The sequence below is a fragment of the Lissotriton helveticus genome, chromosome 7 (assembly GCF_964261635.1).
Source record: "Lissotriton helveticus chromosome 7, aLisHel1.1, whole genome shotgun sequence".
Classification (NCBI taxonomy): Eukaryota; Metazoa; Chordata; class Amphibia; order Caudata; family Salamandridae; genus Lissotriton; species Lissotriton helveticus.
This window is the reverse complement of record NC_136068.1, coordinates 135,991,393-136,014,466: the sequence shown is the minus strand read 5'-3', so window position 1 is coordinate 136,014,466 and position 23,074 is coordinate 135,991,393. Positions and strand designations below refer to the sequence as shown.

At 45.6% G+C, this 23,074-nt stretch overlaps 1 protein-coding gene across 4 annotated transcripts in view; it reads right to left on the bottom strand.

Annotated features, from left to right (window-relative positions):
* Positions 1-206: 206 nt before the first annotated feature.
* Positions 207-23,074, bottom strand: part of C7H20orf96 (chromosome 7 C20orf96 homolog) — a 91,228-nt gene continuing 68,360 nt past the window's right edge. For all 4 annotated transcript variants that reach the window (XM_078651732.1, XM_078651733.1, XM_078651734.1 and 1 more), the window contains 6 exons: positions 13,898-13,997; positions 13,404-13,561; positions 6,059-6,160; positions 4,814-4,900; positions 3,794-3,912; positions 207-2,083 (listed from right to left, as the gene is read on the bottom strand). In XM_078651732.1, the coding sequence (XP_078507858.1) occupies positions 2,023-2,083; positions 3,794-3,912; positions 4,814-4,900; positions 6,059-6,160; positions 13,404-13,561; positions 13,898-13,997 (627 nt within the window). In that variant the 3' untranslated portion in view covers positions 207-2,022. The remainder of the gene's footprint in view (positions 2,084-3,793; positions 3,913-4,813; positions 4,901-6,058; positions 6,161-13,403; positions 13,562-13,897; positions 13,998-23,074) is intronic.

Genomic DNA, 23,074 nt, shown 5'->3' with positions numbered 1-23,074 from the left:
TTAACTCCACGATCCTCCTCTTCCCATCCTTGAGCACATGGGCAAATGTTAATACTAATGTGCGAAATAAATCTCTATTTAGATATAGGTTATATACATTTTGGTTCACCGATTATTGACTATCCATTCCCACCACTGCTCTACACATTCTACTGACCGAAATTATGTTGTAACTATTATTCACAAACTTTTTTGTAGAAATGTGCTGAATTAAAAACATATTGACTTTAAGTAACAGGGTATAATAAAATGAGTTAACAGAAGACTATACATAGACATGCCAAGAAATCACTTACAGGGAAGAAAACAGTGAAAACTAAATACCACCAGCTTAGCCTGCCAATAGCAGCATCCCTCAAAAATCCAGACTGTGCAATTCTCTAACAAATACACTAAATATAGAGACTCACATGGATTAAATCCCCCTAATTCTACTGATTACACAACAACCGAATAATCCGTGGTCTATAAACACAAGAGGTGCCTCTAGATACAATTCTAGAACCACAAACCGCCACTAGTGCTAGTATCCTAAGTGCAAAAAAAGGGTCAAGATGCAAAGTAGAGATTCATATAAAAAGTGAAATAGAGAGAACCCATTCAGGATTATTGGTATCCCATCATTTCACTTAAAGTGCCCAGTGTCATCATCTGGGGTTCCAAACAACTCTTCTTCTCTCCTCACCAATCAAAGAGGAATGTTGAATGAGTTATATCCTCTTGTAGGGTTCTTACCAGAGGAATAAACATAAAGGGAACTCTTTCTTTTTAGAAAAGTGCAGTGAAAGAAAACGAGGAAATGTGTAGTTAAAATAGGATAGGCATCAGAGACAGAAGATGGTATTCCTCTTTGTTATAATCTCAAATTGCGTTCCCACTTAAAAACAGTGCAAGAGAAAGACAGCAGTTATAAATATTCACTGCTTGTATCTACGGTCGACATGTTTCAGCCAATGGGATAACTCTCCCTGGTGTTTATAGACCACAGATTATTCGGTTGTAGTGCAATTCTCTTAACACATTAACCGAAATGGAGTACACTTTGAGCCAATCCAAGGCCAGGTTTCATGCCCATCATTAACAATTTAGCGCTATTTACAGTCAATCCTTATCAAGATATAAAACAGCCAGTCCCACTCAGATGCTAACAGGCGCTTTGAATCCGGATAGTAATGGACGGCTCAATTCACAACACAACCCATCCAAATCAATGAGCAGCCAATTGGAATGAATTGATTTATTGGCTGACTTCACAGCTCATGGTGTGGAATATTGGTAAAGTCTGTGGTTACATTTCGTAGCATAAAGGAAGAAGTGATTATCTGTTGTATGGAAAACGTCTAAATGAAGGTCGACGAGGAAAGCTTTCCATTATTGAATAACAAAGGATATTTCTCATGGAATAGTAGGAGGAAATTGATAGAGGATTGTTGAGGAAAGAACAAGAAGTTACAGCCTTTTTAGATGGTAGGTGTGAATCTTGGTATTTCTGAAAAGGTAGTAGTAAAAGGTACCCATTAGGTGGTGGAAGAGAGGCTGCTACATTTTGGCAAGGATGGTGGAAAAGCGACAGCCAATGTTGGTGGTGAATGAGTATTAGCCAATACTAATGGTGGAACAAATTGGTAGTTGTGGTATGAATGATGAACGTGATGAATATGAATGGAAGAGTGCTATCAAGCATTAATGGTGAAGGAGAGGAGTGCCATTTGATGTTAATGATGCTGGAAAAGAATGCTAACCAATGATATAGGAGGGATAAGAGCTCCCTTATTTCTCCACTGCAGTGGCAGAAAGTGATTTTCATACAATGTTTTAGAGAAGTCACGAGGCACAAGGGAGGACAACCATACATTGATCACTTGGGTATGTGGCAGGGACAGAGTACAGCTTTATTGGAAGGATGAAAGGGTTTGATAAAATAAGATGCCATCTTGTCCTAGGACAGTCCATGTTCTTGATTGTAAACTCCTTTCAAAGGTAATGTAACATATTCTAGAGTTCATTCCATGGCTTTTGGAGCTATATGGGAAGGCGATTTGCCAGCGGAATGTCGAGAACAATCTCTGTGTCCGGTAGACATCTAGAGGGAAGGAAAAATGGAGAACCATTAGGAGAGATGGAACAACTGAAAGTCTCTTCAAAATCCCTGCCATGTGTTGAAAAGCAATAGCTCACTATGAAGAACTGGTAGACTTCATACAGGCTGTTAACTCTATAAGACCTGAACGGCTGTAGCATAGCTACCGCAAAATAGGCTTAACAATGCAGAAATTACCAAGCAGTGGCTTTACCATGCAAATGCCAAAAGAAAGAAAGAAAGAAAGAAGGAAAGAAAGAGAGAGAGAGAATACAGATACACACATACACACACATTTAGGTTTTAGGTTTACTGTTGGGTAACTGTTTAAGGTTTAGGGTTGAGTAGGGGTTTAGGGATGGGTAGGGGCATAGGGTAGTAAAGGTATTTTAGGTTTTAGGGATGGGTACAGCTATAGGGTTGTATGGGTATTTTTAGGGTTATGGGTGGGAAGGGTGATTTTAGGGTTGGGTAAGGGAATTGGGTGGTAAGGGTGTTTTTAAGGTTTAGGGTGGGTACGGCTATCGGGTGATAATGGTGGGTTTAGGTGTGGGTAAGGGTATTATGTGATAAGGGTATTTTAAGGATTTAGGGGGTGGGTAAAGGTATTGGGTGGTATGGGCATCTTAACCACTTGGATGCTAAGGCCTATTCCATCGTTGCCATGTAATTTCCATTGAAATGAATGGCATTTCCATGACGAGCTGAGCTCGTCATGAGCGTCCAAGGGGTTAAGGGTTCAGGGGTGGGTAAGGGTATTGGATGTTAAGGGTAATTAAAAACGAGGGGTTTGGGGGGTCTTCCCCCTAAAAATAAGAAAGGTACAGATGTGTAACACTTACCCTAATTATGCTTACCTTAAACAGACTTTTCATGTGTGGTACAGGCATGCGTGGTAAAGGCATATGTGTGGTAAAACATGTGTGGTAAAGGCATGCTGGGTAATTGACAGCATTGTAATGTCAGACAACCCGGGCATGTACAGCCTGACGTGATAGACTCTCCATCAGCCCTGGAGACCTTTCAGATGCTGGAGCCTAATGTAAATGCCTCAATATCTCTTTAGACCAGTCCACTTTCATCAAAGACATCCTTATTTAAAGTGTTCTTCTTGTTCAGTAGATCTGCATAGAGCAGCATTCAAATCAAATGTAACTTTTATTTGTATTTTGAACACAACAAAAATCATGTAACGAAGCCCTACTTGGCAGTGCTAGTCATTGTTTTATTTGGAATAAAGAGACACTCGAAATATTAAAATGTGACTTTAACTTCCCCTTTCCTTGGCGCTCAGAGAAAGGTTACGCCTGGTTTGATGTCTCTGAATGTAGAGCATCCTTGTGCTACAGAGCAAATCTAATTGTATGAAACAGTGTTGTATGTGTTAATACACTAAACAATGCAAGGACATCATTTGCAACCTTTCAAAAGCTGGGTTAGTGCCCATTGCTTCATATTTACACCAGATGAGCAAGATGTAAATTATCACAGCAATTACAGGTGGTGACATAGATGGAAGATATTTGGAAGGGAAAGCAGTAATCCAGATGGCATTAGCTGCCAACCCTAGGATGTCTTTGCCAACAACTGTGGCTGACTGTGGATCCCTCGAGCTGGGCAGGATCCGATGGGAGGCTATAAATACTGGTGCATGGCTGAGGTCAGGTTGAAAGAAATGTACTCCTAACTTGGTTAATCTATTCTTTAACATACCTGGGCCTTAGAAGCATGACATCTGGAAAGATGAGGAGTCGCCTTTGTTTGTAGCAGTCAAGCAGCTCAGAACGCTTCTCTTTAAGGTTCGCTATGTCCTTCTCCAGATGTCGGATTGCCTACAAAATCACAGGAGAAAGTGCTTTACAAATTTAAGCTCAGAAAAAGATAGGCAGAGGAATATGCAGACTGCACAAGCTCTAAACCTAAACAAGACTAGCTCTTAAATTATACTCAATGAACACTGACCATATTATATATGTTAGTTGTTTATAACCTTTCAAAAACATTTGCAAGGATATGAAGCCGTGAAATAGGCCAAAAGTTGTTGAGATCTCCAGCATCATCTGAGGGTTTCTTCAATAGGAGAGAGACTTGGCCAATGTTAAGGAAATCTTTGAAGACCTCCTGAACAAATGATAAATTCACTTGTGTGGCCCAATAGGATAATATCTGATAGCTCAGAGATTTAGCAATGACGGGAAGAATAGGTCCATGGAAGTGGATTGATAGTTTCACTTTTAGATTATTGGTGCTTCAATATTGTTTTGAGAAAAAGTTCTTTTAGTTTTAAAATTAATAAAGTCTTGCTTGTATAGGCTTTTGGGGGCATTTTGAATATACTGAACATTCATCCACTACATGGATCTATAGACATATATATTGACATGAAATGTTCTGGGGTCCCCATAGGCAGATGGGAATCACTGTAAGGTTTAGGACTATCAATGTAGATCCTATGGTGACCAATCTCAGATTTCAAATTGACACTGTTTTTTATACATTTAGGTAGTTGAAGCAAAACACCATTCATGGATTTAACTTTAACATCAAAGAAGTACCTATCTCTTCCCAATTACATACAACTTGCAAACACATTGATTCAAACCTCTGTAACTCAAGACACTTTGGTGTTGGGACCATTTCCAGCTTTGTCAACGTACCTCTATTTGAACATAATTTCCCAATCTCAGTGTTGTCCCAGAGTCCATCACCTTTACAAACAGCTGATCCGCTCACCTGTTTATGCTCAAGCACCTCCTTTGCCATGACCTTATTATGAAGTGACATTTGCGTCACCTCTGTTGGATAGCAGCACGTTGCAACCTTCCTCAAAAAGAGAAACAGAATTCAATCAAAGGGAAGAGAAAACATGAAACTATCAAAATTGAATGAATGCCCTGGTAAAATGTCCACCCAACTTAACTGAGTATGTGGTAGACCACATCAAGTAGTAACTGTAGAACGTTGTCTCTCAGATTAAGGCGATTTCACAAAAAGCGGTGCAGCCTAGTGTTTAAACAGATGTTAAGCACCACTCCCCGAGTCATAGAGCGTTTTATGGAACCTTTTCCTAAAATATAACAACCATTCTTCAGACGACGCAATGATTGGAAACAATCCTTATCCATTATCTCACGCAGCTTTAACAGAACACCTTAGGCAACTCACAGAGATGGCCAGTATTTTCCTTGTCCACTTCATGCATGGATAAGACATCATCCTTTTAAAGTATTTACCCCATGCTGCCAGATCATCCTTCTTACCAAGCATGCAGAAAACATTGTCTCAGGACATCTTTTTGGGCCACCTCATCCAGTGTCTTGAAAATCTTTTTAGGCCACCATACAGTGTTTACAAGCACTTTCATGGGCAACAAATACCACAGAAGTTCTGTAAATGCAGAGCTTCACTCCACAACATCTCACAGCAGTTGCAGGCCTTTCTGTGACATCTCATCAGCCATCACAGCGCATCACTGGAGATCACACTGAGCCTACTGACTACAAATGTTCTGCCTTATTCACTGTAAAGAGGCCTGAGTCTCATTCGTCATTTCATCCAGTGACTGCACCATACTATATTGGGCATGTACTAGAGAGCAATCCCTGCACAAATTCACTCAATTGAAGATGATTTTCTGAGCCAATTTCCCCTGGTGATGTGGACGGATCTTCTCAGAATGTAATCCACCATTTCAGAATATCCTTTCAGAAAATCACAACCATCATGGTATTAATCAAAACGATTGAGGTGATCTAACTCCTTCATCATGCCTGAAAAGCTAGAAGGTTACACCGGCATAGTTAAGCCACCCACAATTTACAAGCCTGAAGTTTGTAGTCTTAGTACTATTCAACCCCACTCCAAAACTCCATCAAAGTGCAAGCTATCGTTCAGGATACAAAGAAAACCCCAGTACTGAGCTTGAGGACAGACAAAAGACACAGTCTTTTCTAGAAAATGTGCACAGGCTAGACTTACTTCTACAGTTTTGTCCAGTATCTCTTTCTTTCTGCTTTGCACCATGAGTGATAGCTTCTCCATTTCAGTGTCTACCAAAGCTTCCACATCTACTCTCTCATCCTGTGGAGAACAGTCACAGCAGCATTTAGGAAATGAATGCATGGATCCTTGGCACACTTCATTGTCCCTCACCCTCCCACCACACTCTGCAGAGGATTCACTCTTGGTATTATCATAACCACTTGTCCGCATATAATTTTACCCCTACCACCACCACCACACCTATCATCTGCTGTTATTTGGGAAACCTCACATTGCTGCATTCCTCTTCAAATGAATACTTTAACTTTATTGCGTGTTGATGGACGTCACATGAGGGAGCCCAAGGGAATCAGTGATTCCCAAATTGGAGTGGGGAGGAATTGACCCTGTCATCATATTGAAGGGTGGCAGTAGAAAGAGAAGAGTTGGAGGGGTTATCTGTTGCAAGACGAAATGAGCTGGACTCCTGAATACAGGATGAGGACTCCTGAACAACGTACCAGAGCCAACCACAGCCTGAACCTATACTTTAAGAGTGGAACTGCGGGGGGAGGAGCTTCGCGCGATTCCAAGATGGACGCGTGAGCTAAGGGCTCCCGAGACCCTTTCCGCCTCCTGCGATTATCCTGCTAATGATCCTGATTATGACGATGGGTACTTTTTATTGATGCCCTGCTGATGTCCATGCCTTTTTCAAGAATTGATTTGGCCGCCGGATAACGGACTTGCTTCACTTCTGAATTCGAGGCCTACATTGTATGCAAGCCGGGGGCTTGAGTCCCCGAGGTACCCAGGTGGCAATCGAACAACAACGGCTGATGAGCCACGCCCTCTGCCCCTGGTGTACTTTCGGTTTCGTTTTTGGTCACTGTTGTGAACGCCCAGTCGTCGATCGGCACTCCAGCTCTGTTCACATTGCCAACTTTCGGCCAGCGCTGTGTCCCTACCCTCTCACCGTTTCGAGCGCGCCGAGACGGAGATTGTTTTGGCTAACTCCTACAGACCCAGTCGGAGCTCATTGCCCGTCATGCCGGCAGGGCGGTCGTTGAGAGGCGCGCCGCTAGGGGGCCGTCCCGAGGGAGGTTGCCCAATCTCAGACCATCGATCGATTTACTCGACCTAGGGGCTCCCCGGGCGGGTCGAGTGGTGCCCTAGAAGAAGCTGGTGATGGCACTCTTGAAAACGAGGAGCCAACTCTGAAGGATATTATGGGCGCTATTGCGAGTGTCCAATCCACCATGGGCCAGCAATATGAAACCTTGGCGGCCAAGATAGACACGGTGGCGATCGATGTCACCCTCATTAGAGCGGACCTGGGGAAAACCAACGAGCGTGTCAAATCCCTTGATATTAAGACTGCTAGTTTGACCACGGATGTCTCGGATCTCCAGACCACTGTCCGCAATCTTCGGACTACTTGTGATCTGTTCGCCAATCGGCTGGAAGATTTCGAGGGCCGGGGCAGACGCAATAACGTCCGCATCGTGGGTGTCCCGGAGAACTCTGCAGATTTGCCTGTTGATATCCTGGTGGAGGACCTCGTGCTGAAACATTTGGCACCAAAAGGCCTGAGTAAGTTCTTTGCAGTGGAGCGAGCTCATCGAGTCCCGGGTGGCAAGCCGAAGTTGGGTGCCGCTCCGCGGCCCATAATTGCCAGGCTTTTCAATTTCCGTGACAGAGACGCTATCCTGCAAGCTTCACGAACGACCGGTCCCACTAAATTTGACAATGTATCGATCAGTTTTTACCCGGACTTCACCCAGGCAGTCCAGAAACAACGCATGGGCTTCACGGGCGTGAAGAGGCGTCTCAGAGAACTGGGACTGAAATATGCTATGCTTTTCCCGGCCTGCCTGAGAATTGAGCATGAAGAGCGTGCGTTCTTCTTCGACCGCCCCGAGGTGGTTAGTGACTGGTTGGACACTTTGCCGACGCGCCAGGAGGACCCGGAGAACTCGAGAGGCGCTGAAGGAGGTTTGGAGGACCAGGAGCAGTGAGTCTACATCGGCGAGCCTGATTCCATGGCAGTGGCTCAGAGACTATGTTCTGTTATGGTGTGCGTGTCCGGGGGTGGGGGGGGGGTTTGGGGGATCTTCCTCCTCTGGGGATTTCTCTCTCTTTTGTGTAGGTTAGTTTAATGGGGCGACAGGCACACTGCAAGTTGGGGTGGCTTTTAGGTCTACCGCAGGGGTGCAGGGTGGGGGGGTTGCGTTTGATGGGTTCACTGGGGGTGGTGGGGGGGTTCCTTTTTCTTTGTTTGTTTCTAGGCTGTGCTTTGTTTTACATTTGTTATTATGTGGCTGTTTCGAGGTGGGGAGAGCGGTCCGCTTTCTTCTGGGATGGGGGGTGAGGGACTTAGGGTGTTGAGCTGGAATGTTAATGGTCTTGGGGACAAGATAAAACGTGGGATTGTACTACAATATTTGAAGAGATGTTCCCCGGATGTGGTCTTGCTCCAGGAGACCCACTTGGTGGGCAACACATGTCATGCGCTAAACAGACGAGGTTACCGTTTGGTGGCTCATTCCGGCTTCACCTCTGGATCGAGGGGGGTTGGTATCCTGGTTAGGAACTCCCTCCCCCTGGAGATAGATGGCACGGTGTTGGACGATAGAGGCCGCTACGCAGCTATTATTGGGAGATGGGAAGGGAAGTTGATTTCCATACTGTCTATTTATGTTCCGCCTGGCCTGCAGTCTACTACCTTCACTGATTTGGGTGAGGTGATTTTGGGCCTGCCCGATGGCTTGCTTGTGGTGGGTGGAGACTTTAATTCTGTGGTGAACGGTGAGAGTGACCGTAGCCCTCCCATGCTCCTCCCTACATCGCAGCTATGGCTGGGTAAATTCTTGGACGCCTTTGGGTTAGCAGACTGTTGGAGACAACTGCACCCTGGCCGGCTTCAGTGTACTTTCCACTCGGGAGCCCATGGAAGTCTCTCGAGACTGGATTGTGTCCTGGTGCCGGTGGTGCAGTTGGTCTCGGTGCGTGAAATCGGGCATTTGGCTAGAGGGATTTCGGATCACTCCCCACTATGGCTCCACATCGATATACACCTGGGGGCTGGGGGCCGGGTCGCCCCGATCAATCCATGGCATTTTCACAACCCCAGAATCAGATCGGAGGTGGTCAAGTGTATGAACTTTTATTTTACTGAAAATGAGGGGTCGGTGTCCTCCCCGGTCTCCCTATGGAAGGCTTATAAAACTGTGATCCGTGGTCAGACCCTGTCTTTGGTTGCTGGTGAGAGGAGGCGAAAAAATGAGGAGGTGGTAAACTTGGAGTCTGAGATTGCCGTACTGGAGGTACGGTTGGAAGCAGGGGTTACACCCGAGAACTTGCATGTCTTGGCCCTTAAGCAATCTGATTACAGGGCCTTGGTGACTGACTCGGCTGAGGCTATGAATTGTGTGCAGCAGGGGCGTCTGTATGATGTGGGTGATAAAGCGGGGAAGTTGATTGCTTGGCTGGATAAGCGAGACAGGATGAATCGTGTTGTGCCTGTGGTTGAGAAAGTTGATGGAACGCGAGTCGTGGACCCGGTTGAGATAGTTGAGGTGTTTGCCCAGCACTTTCGGGTTGTATACGCGCCGGTTTTGGGCTTGCCGGAGGAGGACTCGCGCTTGCTGCTTCGTGATCTTGAGTTGCCTAGTCTTTCGGAGTCGGACGGAGTGTTAATGGAGGCTGATTTTTCCATTGACGAGGTTACGCTCGCTATACGCTCCCTTCGCTCGGGGAAGGCCTCTGGGCCCAACGGTATACCGGTTGAGTTATACAAGCTATGCCCGGATAAGATGGCGCCGTATCTGCTTCGTATGTTTGCGGCATCGCGAGACCTTGGATCCCTTCCCAGGGACCAGAGACTGGCCTCTATTGTGGTTGTACCTAAGGATGGTAAACCCCGTGAGCGCTGTTCATCGTACCGCCCGATCTCACTTTTGAATGCTGAACCCAAGATATTGGCGAAACTTTTGGCTAACCGACTGGTTACGGCGATTAGCGAGTTGGTTCACCCTGATCAGTCGGGTTTTATCCCCCAACGCAATACTGCGCTCAATCTCCGTCGTCTTCACGGCGTCATCGCGAGGGCGGGGACTCTTAGCGAGCCGGCCATCTTGGTTTCTCTCGTTGCCTCGATGGCCTTTGATACGGTTGAGTGGCCACATTTGTGGGCTACTCTTGCTAAGTTCGGGTTTGGTCCGAAGTTTATTGCATGGGTCAAACTACTGTATGAGCAGCTGTTGGCGCAGGTTGTGGTTAACGGTAGAGTCTCGGAGCCCTTCGTTCTCGGGCGAGGCACACGGCAGGGATGTCCTTTGTCACCGTTATTGTTCGCACTTGCGCTCGAGCCCCTTGCTGCCTGGCTCCGTTGGGAGCCTTCGCTAAAGGGTATTCGGTGGTCCCCTGACTTCGAAGATCGTATATCATTGTATGCCGATGATATTTTACTGTACCTAACGTCCCCCCGTAAGTCACTGGGAGTCCTCTTTGATGTATTGAGTTCCTTTGGACGTAACTCCGGGTTGGTTATCAATTGGTCCAAGTCGTGTATCTTCCCGCTGACCGGTGGTCCTCTTTCTCTGCCCCGAGTATGCCCGATCCCGGTCTCTAGTGTTGGCTTTAAGTATTTAGGGATCTTTATCTCACTTGACCCAGTGATACGCTATGAGCGTAATTTGGTGCCTCCACTCGCCCGGCTTCGGTCGGACGTCGCTGCACGGTGTGGTCTACCCTTGTCCCCCTTGGGACGGGCGGCCCTGTTCAAAATGATGTCTCTCCCCCGTTTTTTGTATGCCGTACAAAACACACTTGATTTAGTGCCGGCTAGCTACTTTCGTGAAATCGAATGCCTTCAGAGAAAGCTAGTTTGGGCTGGCTGACCCCGTATTGCGTTGGCTAAGCTTACGTTGCCCTGGTACGATGGGGGCATAGCGTTACCTGATATACGAAGATACTACTGGGCATCTCAGCTGAGTGCTGTGAACCACGCCATGTACGGTCCAGTCTCAAATCCTGCATTCGGGATGGACCGGTGGCTGTTACCCGGGGGAGATTACTACAGGGCTCTCTACTCTCGGGGCGCTAGGAAAAACTTGACGGGACCCACTGAAGTGGCTGTGCGGGTGTGGGGCAGCGCGACCGCGGCTACTGGATGGGTAGATAAGCTGTCCAGGGCAACCCCTCTGTTTGCCGCGCAGAGGCTTGGTGAATTGTGGACGTCCAAGGGTTTTGATAGGTGGGAATTCATCGGTATTAGCAAAATAGATGACCTCTGGGTTAAGAATAGAGATAAGACCTTTGCTGAATTGAAACAGGAATACAGTTTGAATGACTCGGAATATTTTCGATACCTCCAGGTTCGTCATGCCATCGGGTCTGTTTTTCCAACCGGTTCTGATATTCCGGAGAGCTCCCCCCTGGAGGACAGGGTGCTGGATGGACATATCCCAGACAGCACTATCTCCCTTATTTATAAAAAACTTATCAATACTCGATCAGACTTGCTTGTTCAGCTTCGCAGTACCTGGACTAAAGATGTGCTGGAATTGGATGATGAGGATTGGCAGGCTGCGATCTCCTCTCCTAAGGAGGTTGCGATTCCGGCTCGTCTGCGACTCGTCCAGCTGAAGATTTTGCACCGAGTATATGTCACGGGGCCGCGACTGATGCATATGGGTTTTTCTGAGGATGGACTGTGTCGACGTGGCTGTGGTATGATTGCTACCTTTCTTCACATCGTATGTGAATGTCCGGAAGTTGTGTCTTTTTGGTCTGGAGTGCATGCGGTGATGAGTGAGGTGACGAATGTTGCGTTGCTACCTGAAGTCAGGCGCTGTCTGTTGAACATATGGGAACCGAACGACTGCACTGTTGCTCAAACTCGGTGGGTTACACTGGGAAACATGGTTGCGAAGAGGGACATTGCACAATTGTGGGGATCTCAGAGGGCACCATCAGTTTCCAAATGGGAGGAAAATATGGACTGGTGCATGTTCAGAGAGAAGACTGTTTATATCTCCCGTGGCAGGCCCCAAAAATGGGGTAGGATATGGGGCCAATGGAACTCATACCGTGGGGAGATATGTGATCCCCCTTCCTTGATCCCCCTGACACTCCTTGTTCCCCTTGATTATACGTTTCGGCTCCCCCCTGTACCACATTCTTGATATGTTTCTGGCTCTGGGTCCCCCTTTCCCCGCACCCTTCTTTTTCTCCTGGAGGTTCTCCTGCTTTCCATATTGTCTTTGATTGCCTCTCCCCGTATCGTATGGAACAGACACAACACTTTAGACTGCAGCCTCTTTTTTCTTTTTTTTTTTCTTCGATGTTTTTGTTTGCTTGTTTTCAAAATGAAACCTTTCCATATCTTATCGTTATAGATTTGATCAATATCGTGCACCATTGCTGCCGGACCCTTGGTTGTCGGCTGATGAGCTGTGTAATACTATACTGTTTTTCAGATATGTAACTGGCCGGCCCAGAGGCTAGTATGCCTGTAATTGTATTCTCTTTCATGTTAAATAAAGGTTTTTCAAAAAAAAAAAAAAGAGTGGAACTGCCGGATAAGAGAATGCAAACTTAAAGCATCTCTAGGGATCTAAGAAATGGAGTAACTTAAAAACGTCTAGCCGGAAAGTCACAATGTCTTCAGGACCTTTCCTGCTAGGGGGACACAGGCTCCTCAGGCACGGCCCATGGCCAGAGGCGAGGTCAAACCAATCCTCAATGGGCAGCAACAGTTTAGATAATCAGATGATGTATTCCCACAGAGGCACTAGCAGCATGAAGAAAAGGGCCCGGCCATGTGCATAAGGAATTTGTCCAGGGCGGAAAAGATAATGGCATCCAAGGTACTAAATCATTGTCTAAAAGCCGCAGGACAGAAGAACCCTCCGATATAAAGTCAATAAGATATTTAAGTCAGATGCACACAAATCTACATATTATAGTCTAAACATTGTAAATATTAACTTTCTCATCATTTGTTCTTGATTTGCATAAATCCCTCATCTTTCCTTGGTCCCAGGTTCTGTCCTGTGGAAACTTTTGACAAACACAGAAAGGTTTAGCTCTCAAGAAGTTAGTGCCAAGGCTAAAGGAGTGCCTGTGCTCATGTCTAAAAGATATCTCATGTTACATCTATCACCCCATCCTCACATTTCGCTGCCTCAACCTCTAAATTATTATGACATTGTCCCATGCCACTGCTCGATCTACCCATACGTATCTCTCCTGCTACCTGAATTTTGGCATTTGTGCCCGGACATTTGCTGGCTTATTTTCCTTTGCTTTCTGCCTAGTGCATGTTGCCTTTTCTTACCTGATGTTCCTCTTGAAGCTTGCGGATTTCCCTCTGAAGCTCAGCAATACGCAGGACTTGCACTGGGTACTCTTTGTCGCGGTATGTCCGCAAAGTGTGTAGCTCTTCCTGGGAAGCTTTCAGCCTGGCATTCTGTGCCTGCAACCGGAGCTCCAAATCTGAAATAAGGAGAAATATAATCATAAGCCCCAAAACTGGTCAGGTTACTGAGATCAGAAATCATCAATCATCTTCCAACCCCCTCACCAGGTAACAATGGCCAGACATCGTTTGACCAGCCTGCAAAGTTTCTTAAACATGGACAGGTATTTAGTGACACACATCTGACTTCAGATAAAGGCTTGGAATCTGAGATGCACTTGTGATTAAGTATCAAGGGCTGTGAATTATGTGACACCTAGTGTGAATGCAGTGCCTATGGATCCTGCGACACACGTCTAGGATCAAGGACCTGCTGGGACGCTATGTGACCCGTTATGGTTTGAACATCTTACCTATTAAACGCTGTGCTGTCATTACTTTGACCTCTTGGAGTTTCTGTCTGGCCTCACCGACTTGATGCTCACCCCAGGCTTGCACTGAAGCAATGGTCCCCTAGAGAAACAAAAGATTATCCACTAGAAAAAAACAGCAGCAGATAAAGAAGGCAGAACTGCCCGGAAAATTGTGGAGCAAGGCTCAAGAGTACATCCTGCAGAGAATATCAGCAGTAATGATCTGCCTGTGGCAAAACTATAGTCCTCCACCCACCACAAAGCATTTGTGCCATGGTTAGGAGCATTGGTTTTGCGCACACTTCTATCAGTCTTTGTTAACCTTCTGTGGCTCGTTGCCGGATTCTTACGGTGTCAACTGAGAGACAACACTCTCCAATACCAGGTTATCATTTGTGTTCGAAATTGAGTTTATGGTTGGCACAGGTATGCACCCTGTCCAAGCAGGAACCACAATACTAGTCAGATACACAGCACAAATTAACATGTGCTCACCCTCTGGTAGCTTGATACAGAGCAGGAAGGCGTACCTTAAGAGGTAATATGTAAAGTATTTGTGCAACACTTCAAACAGTAATACAGTGAAAACACCACAAAAAAGCACCACACCAGTTTAGAAAAATAGCTTATATTTTTATGAACAAAAGACGAAAACAACAAGAATCCAATAAGAATAACCGGAGTTATGAATTTTTAAAGAATAAATGAAAATGTAATGCTTACAAGTTTAAAGCGCCAACCGGGGATATCTGGTTGTGCTAGACTGGGGTAAATCCCAAAGTTCAGGCCGACCACGATGGAATTCGGGTTGGATACAGGGACCAGCCGTGGCCCACTGAAAAGTACCTGGGATGCTTCGTAAAAGGAGCTGAGATGTGGGCAGCAACGGAGTGAGTTGTCGGATTCGAACCACAAGATAGAAGGTGACACGTTGGTTACGAAATGCTGAATTGAAGGAGATGCGTCGGCCCTGAGCTGTGCAAAGTCAGAGATGTGTTAGGAATTGGAGGTGATACTCCACGCAGTCACGATGCAAGGTCTGAGGTCCACGCAGCAGTGGCGATGAGTCCACCTCAAGGGAGATGTGGCAGTTCTAATCAGCGCAACGCCGTTGATGCATGGATTTTAGAAGTTGCAGCACTTAATATCCACTTTTAAGGGCCCAGGCATGGATTGGTATCACTTGGCTGGGCAAGTTTTGCAGCAAGCAAACTCCAGGTGCTGTTGCTGGTTGAGAGAAAAGTCTTTGATGTCCTTCAGACTTAAAACATGGGTCAAGCCAGCATGCCCTTGCAGTCACGCTGGGTTCAAGGGAGATGGGTCCAGTCCTTCCTCAGCAGGGTAGAGGGTAGCAGGCAGCAGGGCAGCACAGTAAAAAAGCAGTTCTTCCACAGCAGCAGTCCAGCAGAGTGGCAGTCCTTGTAGCAGCACAGCAGTCCTTCCTCCGGGCAGAGTTCTTCGAAGCTCCAGTATTGTGTGATTTGGTGGGGTAGAGACCCAGTACTTATACCCAAATGTCCCTTTGAAGTGGGGGAGACTTCCAAGAGGAGCTTGAAGTGCACAGAGGTCCTCCCTCCCAGCTCTGGCTTCAGACTCACTCCAAGAGGGGGTATGCAGCCCTTTGTGTGGAGACAGGGCACAGCCTATTCAGGTATAAGTGTCAGCTTCTCCCTCCCATCCGGCCCAGGATGACCCATCAGGATGTGGATGGCCACTCAGTCACACCGTAGCTCTCTTTATGTGTGGCTGTCTAGAAGAAATGCACGAAGTGCAGCTGTCACCCATCCCAGACGTGCACTGGAGACATGCTGCAGTCACACAGGGCTAAGAGCACCAAAAATGACATCCTTTTAAAAGTGGCATTTTTAAAAGGGTAATGATAAATTCAAGTTTACCAGTAAAGAGGATTTATCATTACCATTCCAGTGATATGAAACATGACAGATCTACTCCTTCTGAAACTGGAATTCCAGGTTATTAGTGTAAAAAGGAATTCCCAATGTTAACCTTGTAGAGTGGGTCCTCCTCATCCCTCTCTTGCATGTCAGCCGGCCCGCTGCAATTCCTATGCTGCAACCCTGCATCAACGGAGATAGGATGAGCAGGCCCAAAAAACTGCTGCACCTACTCCTATGTCTGCTGCTGAATCGCACCGCTCCCAGCACCCATGGTATGGCTGGAGGCCCCACCTGATACTATACACAAGCACTCTTTGAGCTGCTGCATTGATTGTGACAACAATTTCCTCATGGGGAGTCCCATCTCCCATTGAGAGCTCCCCCGCCTCCGCTATTGATCTACAAAATCCCACCTGCCCACCCACACCCAATTATAGACCCACTGAGCTCGCTGTGGGTTGAAAGCATGTGGGAAGAAGGCCTCTGCTCTCAGGTCAGCCGGGGTCTCACATGCTTTCAGACTGGGACAAGTGTGCACTGCATGTTCTCTGCAGCCTACTTACAGTCCTTTGCTGCATCTTCAGCTGCCCACGTCCAACTGGGGTGTAATTTCCACAAGCTGATGAGGCGAAGTGGTCTGTTTTGGTTGCTTATGAGCAGACATTAACTATTCTCTGGTGAAGCCTGAGTTGATCACCCCCATTCTAGGTTTAGTGCACCTCCATGCCACATCGTTTCCTCCCGCATGGCAGCCATCTTCCCTGTATCCTTACAATCCTTCCCAAAACAAAAAACTAATCAGACTAGCCCAGATCTCATCACCTAGGGAAACGAAAAGAGGACTGTGCTGTTTCCACAGCTTGGAGCTCCACCTAGTAGGCTAGATATGAATGACAACCTAAATTAATAAACTTCATGAGCAACAAATTTACAAACTTCCAAACTGTCCTCAGAGGTCTAACACTTCCCATTCATGCTTGTAACCTGGACGTCTCCAAGCCCCAAATTCTACAATTGCTGCATTCTAACAAATCAAAGAGGAATCCGAACCTGTCTCACAAAGAATAATCACCATCCATTCATTGTAGGCACCGGATTCTCTTTCTACCTGGTAACTCTCACTCCAACCCTCTTTAACACACCTAAATACCACCATCTTAATCTGTGCCCTTACCCAACTACTGCCCCCCACTAGCTTAAATCTACTCCCCTCGCACCCAACTATGACCTCACACACTACCATCATGGAAAGATAAGGACCCAATTCCTTCTGCATAAAATTTCCGAAAAATCTCGCCAAACATGCCACGCAAAAACTACACATAGAAACTCATCAAAGATCACCCAGAAACATCAATACCAGACATTTACTACAATTCAACACACAGGGACCTTATAACGGACTTCATCTCCTACACCAAGAACCTGCCAAATGGAGAGAACTTCCCACAGCACCTGTATGTAACAAACACAATCAACATCCCTTATGGATTCAAACTCGCTATATCCCCCTCCCATAATGGCAGAGGACTATCTATTTCCATATACAGAAACTAGAACATCCTAATCCAAGCCTCAGAACAGAACCTCTTCGACTGCCATTTCCCCGCTCACTGTGCTTCCCTGCCATCCGCTCTCAACACCACTCTGCCTCCTCCCCCACTGAACATCCCCCAAAACTCTCTCCTCCTTCAACTGAACCCCCCCACGGCCCAATATCCTCATATCAGGAGGCCGGGTCAGTAGCGCCACAAACGTGTTAGGAAAGCAGGACATTATTGACCCAGGGGCGGCCTTAGGCATGTGTAAGCTGTGCACCTGCACAGGGCCACCAAACCCCACGGGCCACCACGCCAATATATATCCTTAATATAATAATCCTCTGAGGATGGATACATATTTGCGTGGCGGCCCCTGGCAGGGATTTGGCGGCCTCCGGCTCTGTTCCACTTCCAAACACCCTGACCCCCCCATCCTCCCCTTTCACTGGCCTCCGCGCTCCGCCCCGCTCGGACCCCCTCTTCCGGGGCCCCCTACCTGCGCTCCCTGCCCAGGGCCGCCATGAGCCTAGAGCCGCCCCTGATTGACCCGATGCTTTGACCTGCCTCCACCCGAGAGGCACTCCTCTGCCACAGCTGTCTCCTGTTCTGTATCCCCATACGGAGGAGCTTTGCTAAATCCCCATACGAGCATCCTGCTTTCATAACACGTTTGTGGCGCTACTGACCCTGCGTCCTGACCGGCTCTTGCCCGAGTGGCTTACTTCTCTTGAAAGGCAGAGCTTGGTTTACCTGAAACAATACGGAGGAATTCCGTTCCCACTTCATATCCAGTATTCCAGCTGCACTGCTCTGAAACTTACTTTGGTCTCTCATATTACTGACCTGAACATTGTCTTTTACCAGTGGTTGCCATTAGATCTCGACCTTGTCATCTCTTTATTTAACCAAGTGTGTTCAGCCTGGCCAGGAGTTCAGGCACATCCCACAGCCACTTCCTCGGATTTACCCGCCCTGAGGAAGGTGGGACCCACAACAGGTCGAACACCGAAATGCGTGTCGGCGTTGTTACACTTTTATGGACCACATCAAGCTTATGATTAATGCTTTTTGTTGTCATTACTGCCTTAATTAGACTTGAAAGCTGTTGATACACTTGGTGACATTTTGAGTAAGGATTTATGTACCTACAAAATACTATCATCAATGTTATTGTTGTTTGGTCACTTTGGTCCTTTTGTACAAGTTCTGCCTTTGTTGCTCTGAGTATGGCTGGACTCCTGATTTTCAGGACGTATGAGTATGTGTGGGTATGATTCTGTTGGTTTGAATGCGTGAGCGAGCATGGTGTGGGATGTGATATGTTTTTCCTTTTTTATTGACTATTTAAAACTCTAATATGTGAATTAATTATTAATACATTTTGATATGCTTTGAGTTTCTGATTGTGGGATGCCTTTGTCTATTGGCCAGCTTCTTGGGTGTTTATATACCAGCGACATGTAGTGCCTTTAATCAATTCTGTAGAGAACTCCCGTCTGAGTAGTCAGGACTGCCTCTTAGTCCTCCTGGACCTCACAGCGGCCTTTGATACAGGCAACCACAACATGCTCCTAAACATTCTCTCACATTGTGCAGGAATCAATGGTACTGTCCTTCAGTGGTTTGCCAGATATCTCAACCATAGCTCTCACCTAAACAAACTAAACAGTTCCACCTCACTTGCAACGTCTGTCCCACCAGGAGTTCCCCAAGGATCAATCCTGTCCCCTACCTTGTTCAACCTATCTATGGATTTTCTTGCAACGATCCTGAAACAAGCCAGAAATGCCTACTATTTCTATGCAGACGACACCCAACCCTACATTAAAATATCGTCATTTAAAGACATCCAGCGCCTAAACAACACTCTCTCCATTGTACAATCCTGGATGGCCAACAACCACTTACAGCTTAACCCCAACACCTTAAAGCTTAACGCCCAACAAAATCCGAACTCCTCCTCATTCAACCAAAAGGAAAATCCTATCTTGTCCATAACTGGCTAGACAACCTAGCTGCTTTAAACTGTAAACTATTGATATCCAACTCTGTTAAATCACTAGGGATTACACTAGACAAAAACCTGAAAAAGAAAGACAATGTCAATGCCTGAACAAAAATTGCCTTCTACATGCTGAAACAATAAAAAAAATAAAACCCTTCATGCCCTCTGAAGATCTAAAGACCGTAGTGCAATCCCTAGTCCTCTCCAAGCTGGAGTACGGTAACGCAACGATCACTGGTACCCCATAAAGCCACCACATCCTAATGAAATCCACTCAATGCAGCAGCTAGACTCCTCTCCGAGGAGAGCCAATATGATCACATCATGCCCACACTTAAGGAACTCAACTGCCAACCAATCAAAGCAAGAAGTATATTCAAAATGGCCTGCATTAGAGACATAGCGCTCTACACTGAGAAACCAATGTACCTCTTGCAAACAAGTGATCAAAAGCTGGCCCAAAGAGGCCTTTGCGAAGTTCAAACACTTTACTCCTGATTCCATCCAATTTTAGAATTAAAAATCACTCAGCAGCTTGTTTTCTGGTAACGCACCTAGAATTTGTAATGCTCATCCACAGGATATACGTGACAACCAATCATTACTACACTTCAGAAAAAAACCTTAAATTACTTCTTCTTAACAAATACCTGCACTCTCCCTCCTAAAATAATAAACTTCCCGTGATACACTTCCCCCTTTCACCATCTTAGAGCCTGAACTCCACTACTTCTGGAAATAACTGTGCATCTATTCCTACTACCTATGAAATAACCTACCATCGCAACCTCCGAACTTTTTCATCCATCCACGACACCATCTATTATATATTTTGATGAGTATATTTTTACCTTGTATGCCATGTATCTATTGTAGATGTTTACCCTGTATGCCTAATATTTTTCTCCTCATATGTATTCCTTATAAATATGCTGTGCAAACTTTGTATATTTATACAGGTACATTTCTACCTGGTACGTCTACTATCGTATTTATTTTTTACCTTGTATGCCTTCTATTTTTCTCCTCATATGTATTCCTTGTAGATTTTATGTGCAAACTCTGTAAAGTGCCCTGATACCCTTGGGTCAAGTTTGTGCTAAACAAAACAAAAACAAAAAATTTAAATAAATAAATTAAATAACCTATGAGGGGGTAGACCTCACATTGGTGAAAAACTGATTTTGGTGTTTTTTACTACCAGGACAGGCATAACTTAAAAGTACATGTCCTCATTTGTTATTACACAGCACCCTGTCCTATGGGCTACCTAGGCCCTACTTTAGGGGTGACCTATATGCACTAAAAGGGGGGTTTAAGACTTGGCAAGGGGTTTTAAATGCCAAGTCGACATGGCAGTGTAAACTGCACACACAGGCTCTGCAATGGCAGGCCTGCGACATGTTTAAAGTGCTACTTGTAAGGGTGGCACCATCAGTGCTTCAAGCCAACTAGTATCATTTAATTTACGACCCTGGGCACATGTAGTGCACTCTACTTTGACTTATAGATACATTAAATATGCCAATTGTGGATAACTCAATTAAACCATGTTTTAGGGGAGAAAAACATGCACTTTAGCACTGGTTAGAATTCGTAAAGTGCTCAGAGGCCTAAGGCCCACAAACAGAATTCAGCAAAATTGGAGGCAAGCAGGCAAAACGTTTGGGGAAAGACCACCCTACGGCTGACAAGTCTAACAAGATTCACGATCCATCCAGACCCATACCCAAATAAAAAAGGATTTGCCTAAAAATCATTTACCACATAATGAAACAAGTCCTCCACATTGAGGCTCTAGAGACATGACAGGAAATCCTCTCCTCAGACGTGTTAATCACCTCCCATATCGGTAGCCCACGAATTAAGCTCACGTCATTCCTCCCTCAGGCCACACTTAAACCCAACTCTGCCCCTCCTCCATACCAACATCACTCTTTTGTAGACCTGTGTTCCTAGTATTAAACCAGTGGAGTAGCTTGGGACCAAAATAAAAATTGCTTGCTGTAGGTCTGACCCCAAGTGCTCCAGTGGCATAAGGGAAGTACTGTATCAGCTATCAAAAGCAATTGAGCTGCATTTTAGAGTATTACTGATTTTAGGTTCTGCTTGAGGCACACTTCCATTATTCCTGTGCCTTTCTGAAAGCCAGCTGTATGGACAAGATTATATTTTGCTTCTAAAGATCAAAGGGTCATCTTCTTGGGGCTAATTGATCAAAGAGCTATATTGCTAGTTCTAGAAGGGACAGAGGTTAGTCACTGGCAAGATGGCCCAGAGTGCAAACTTTTTTCTCCACAAAACATGATCACTTATTTTATTTACTGGCCACACAGTAAGCGTCCTCTGTGTCATATTCAGAGTCTCGCTCACTTTAGTTTGGTGTGTGAGCTACACTACTGTGCAGTTACGAACCTGACCTGACCTGGTCTTCGCTCTTGTCCATCTTTAGAGTTGCGTGTAGAGGCAAATCTTGCGGTCCTGGTTGATCGACAATCTTGGCTTTAGGTTTTTCATTTTTTCATTACTTAACAAAAAGAAACAGTACAGTCCATATGATCTTTATAATTAACTAGGATAGATCTATGATGTGGCAATAAAGGGCTGCTGGAAGCGTGTTAAGGGATCAAAAATTCTCTACTTCTATATCTGGTGTCACAACATTTAGTCCTGCCCGCAACCGTCTTGCTGCCAGTCCATTATTCCACAGACTAATCACCAACATTGATGCTTGTTTTTTGCGTTTTTCACAGGCTAGTATAGTTCGCTAATTGGAGTAATTAGTTTGTGGTCTGCACTTGCCACATCCTCTCAAGGCCCTAAAATGCGAAATACAAAGTCTTTGCCACTGAGGTACGGACGCAGTATGTCAAATGGGGTAGATCATCTGGAGAGAATCTTCCACTCACCACCCTTAAAGGATTTGTTCTCACATCCTTCTCCATTATTTTGCATGTCTTTGCTCAGGGGACACATTAAAGTCACCTAACTCAAAGTAAGGTTGGAACCAATGTCCTCACTTTCAATCTCTTCCAGTGCTGCCAGCTTTCAGTAAGACCCTTCAAGCTCTTTATACAGCTTTTCCCTGGCCCTCTTCCTTCATCCAAATTCCAGGCACATGAATGGAGGTGATCAGGTATGTAGTATTTGCATTAAAAACTAAATGAGTAATACAATTAAGTAAATTAAATACCAAGGTCCCTTTGGCAGATGTGGGATGTGAAAGGAGGCAGACTCATAACACTTTTAAAATAGTTAGGAAAAAAAAACAAATTACAGACTGTTCTTTCCTTCATCTTAGGTCTATTGGCAGAGGTCAACGCTTGCATCATATGTGGCCTGAAAATGATGAAACAAACAGAGGGGAACAGTACAATCTGGAACTTTAACTGCAGTGGAAAAGGAACGTCTCCATGCTCAAAGCAAAGTGGCTGTAGGTGACTGTAAGGTGTGCTTTCAAAAATGCAATGTTCGAGTGGGAAAAGCACCTCCCTTGAGATGATTTTGCACTACTCACATGGAATTGAAGTGCATTATTTGCTGGTCTGGCAGCCCATTAGAAAGTGAGCTAAAAGGGATTTCAAAGAAAGAGGTTTGATTTCCCAGGAGCTTCCTGAATGCTTCTCTGACCACTGGTGTATCCAGGACCTCTGTACATCAACCGGTACAGAAGAGCTAGATTTAAATTAAACCAGCATGTCTAAAGCAGGCAATACTGTATGCTATCCCTGGG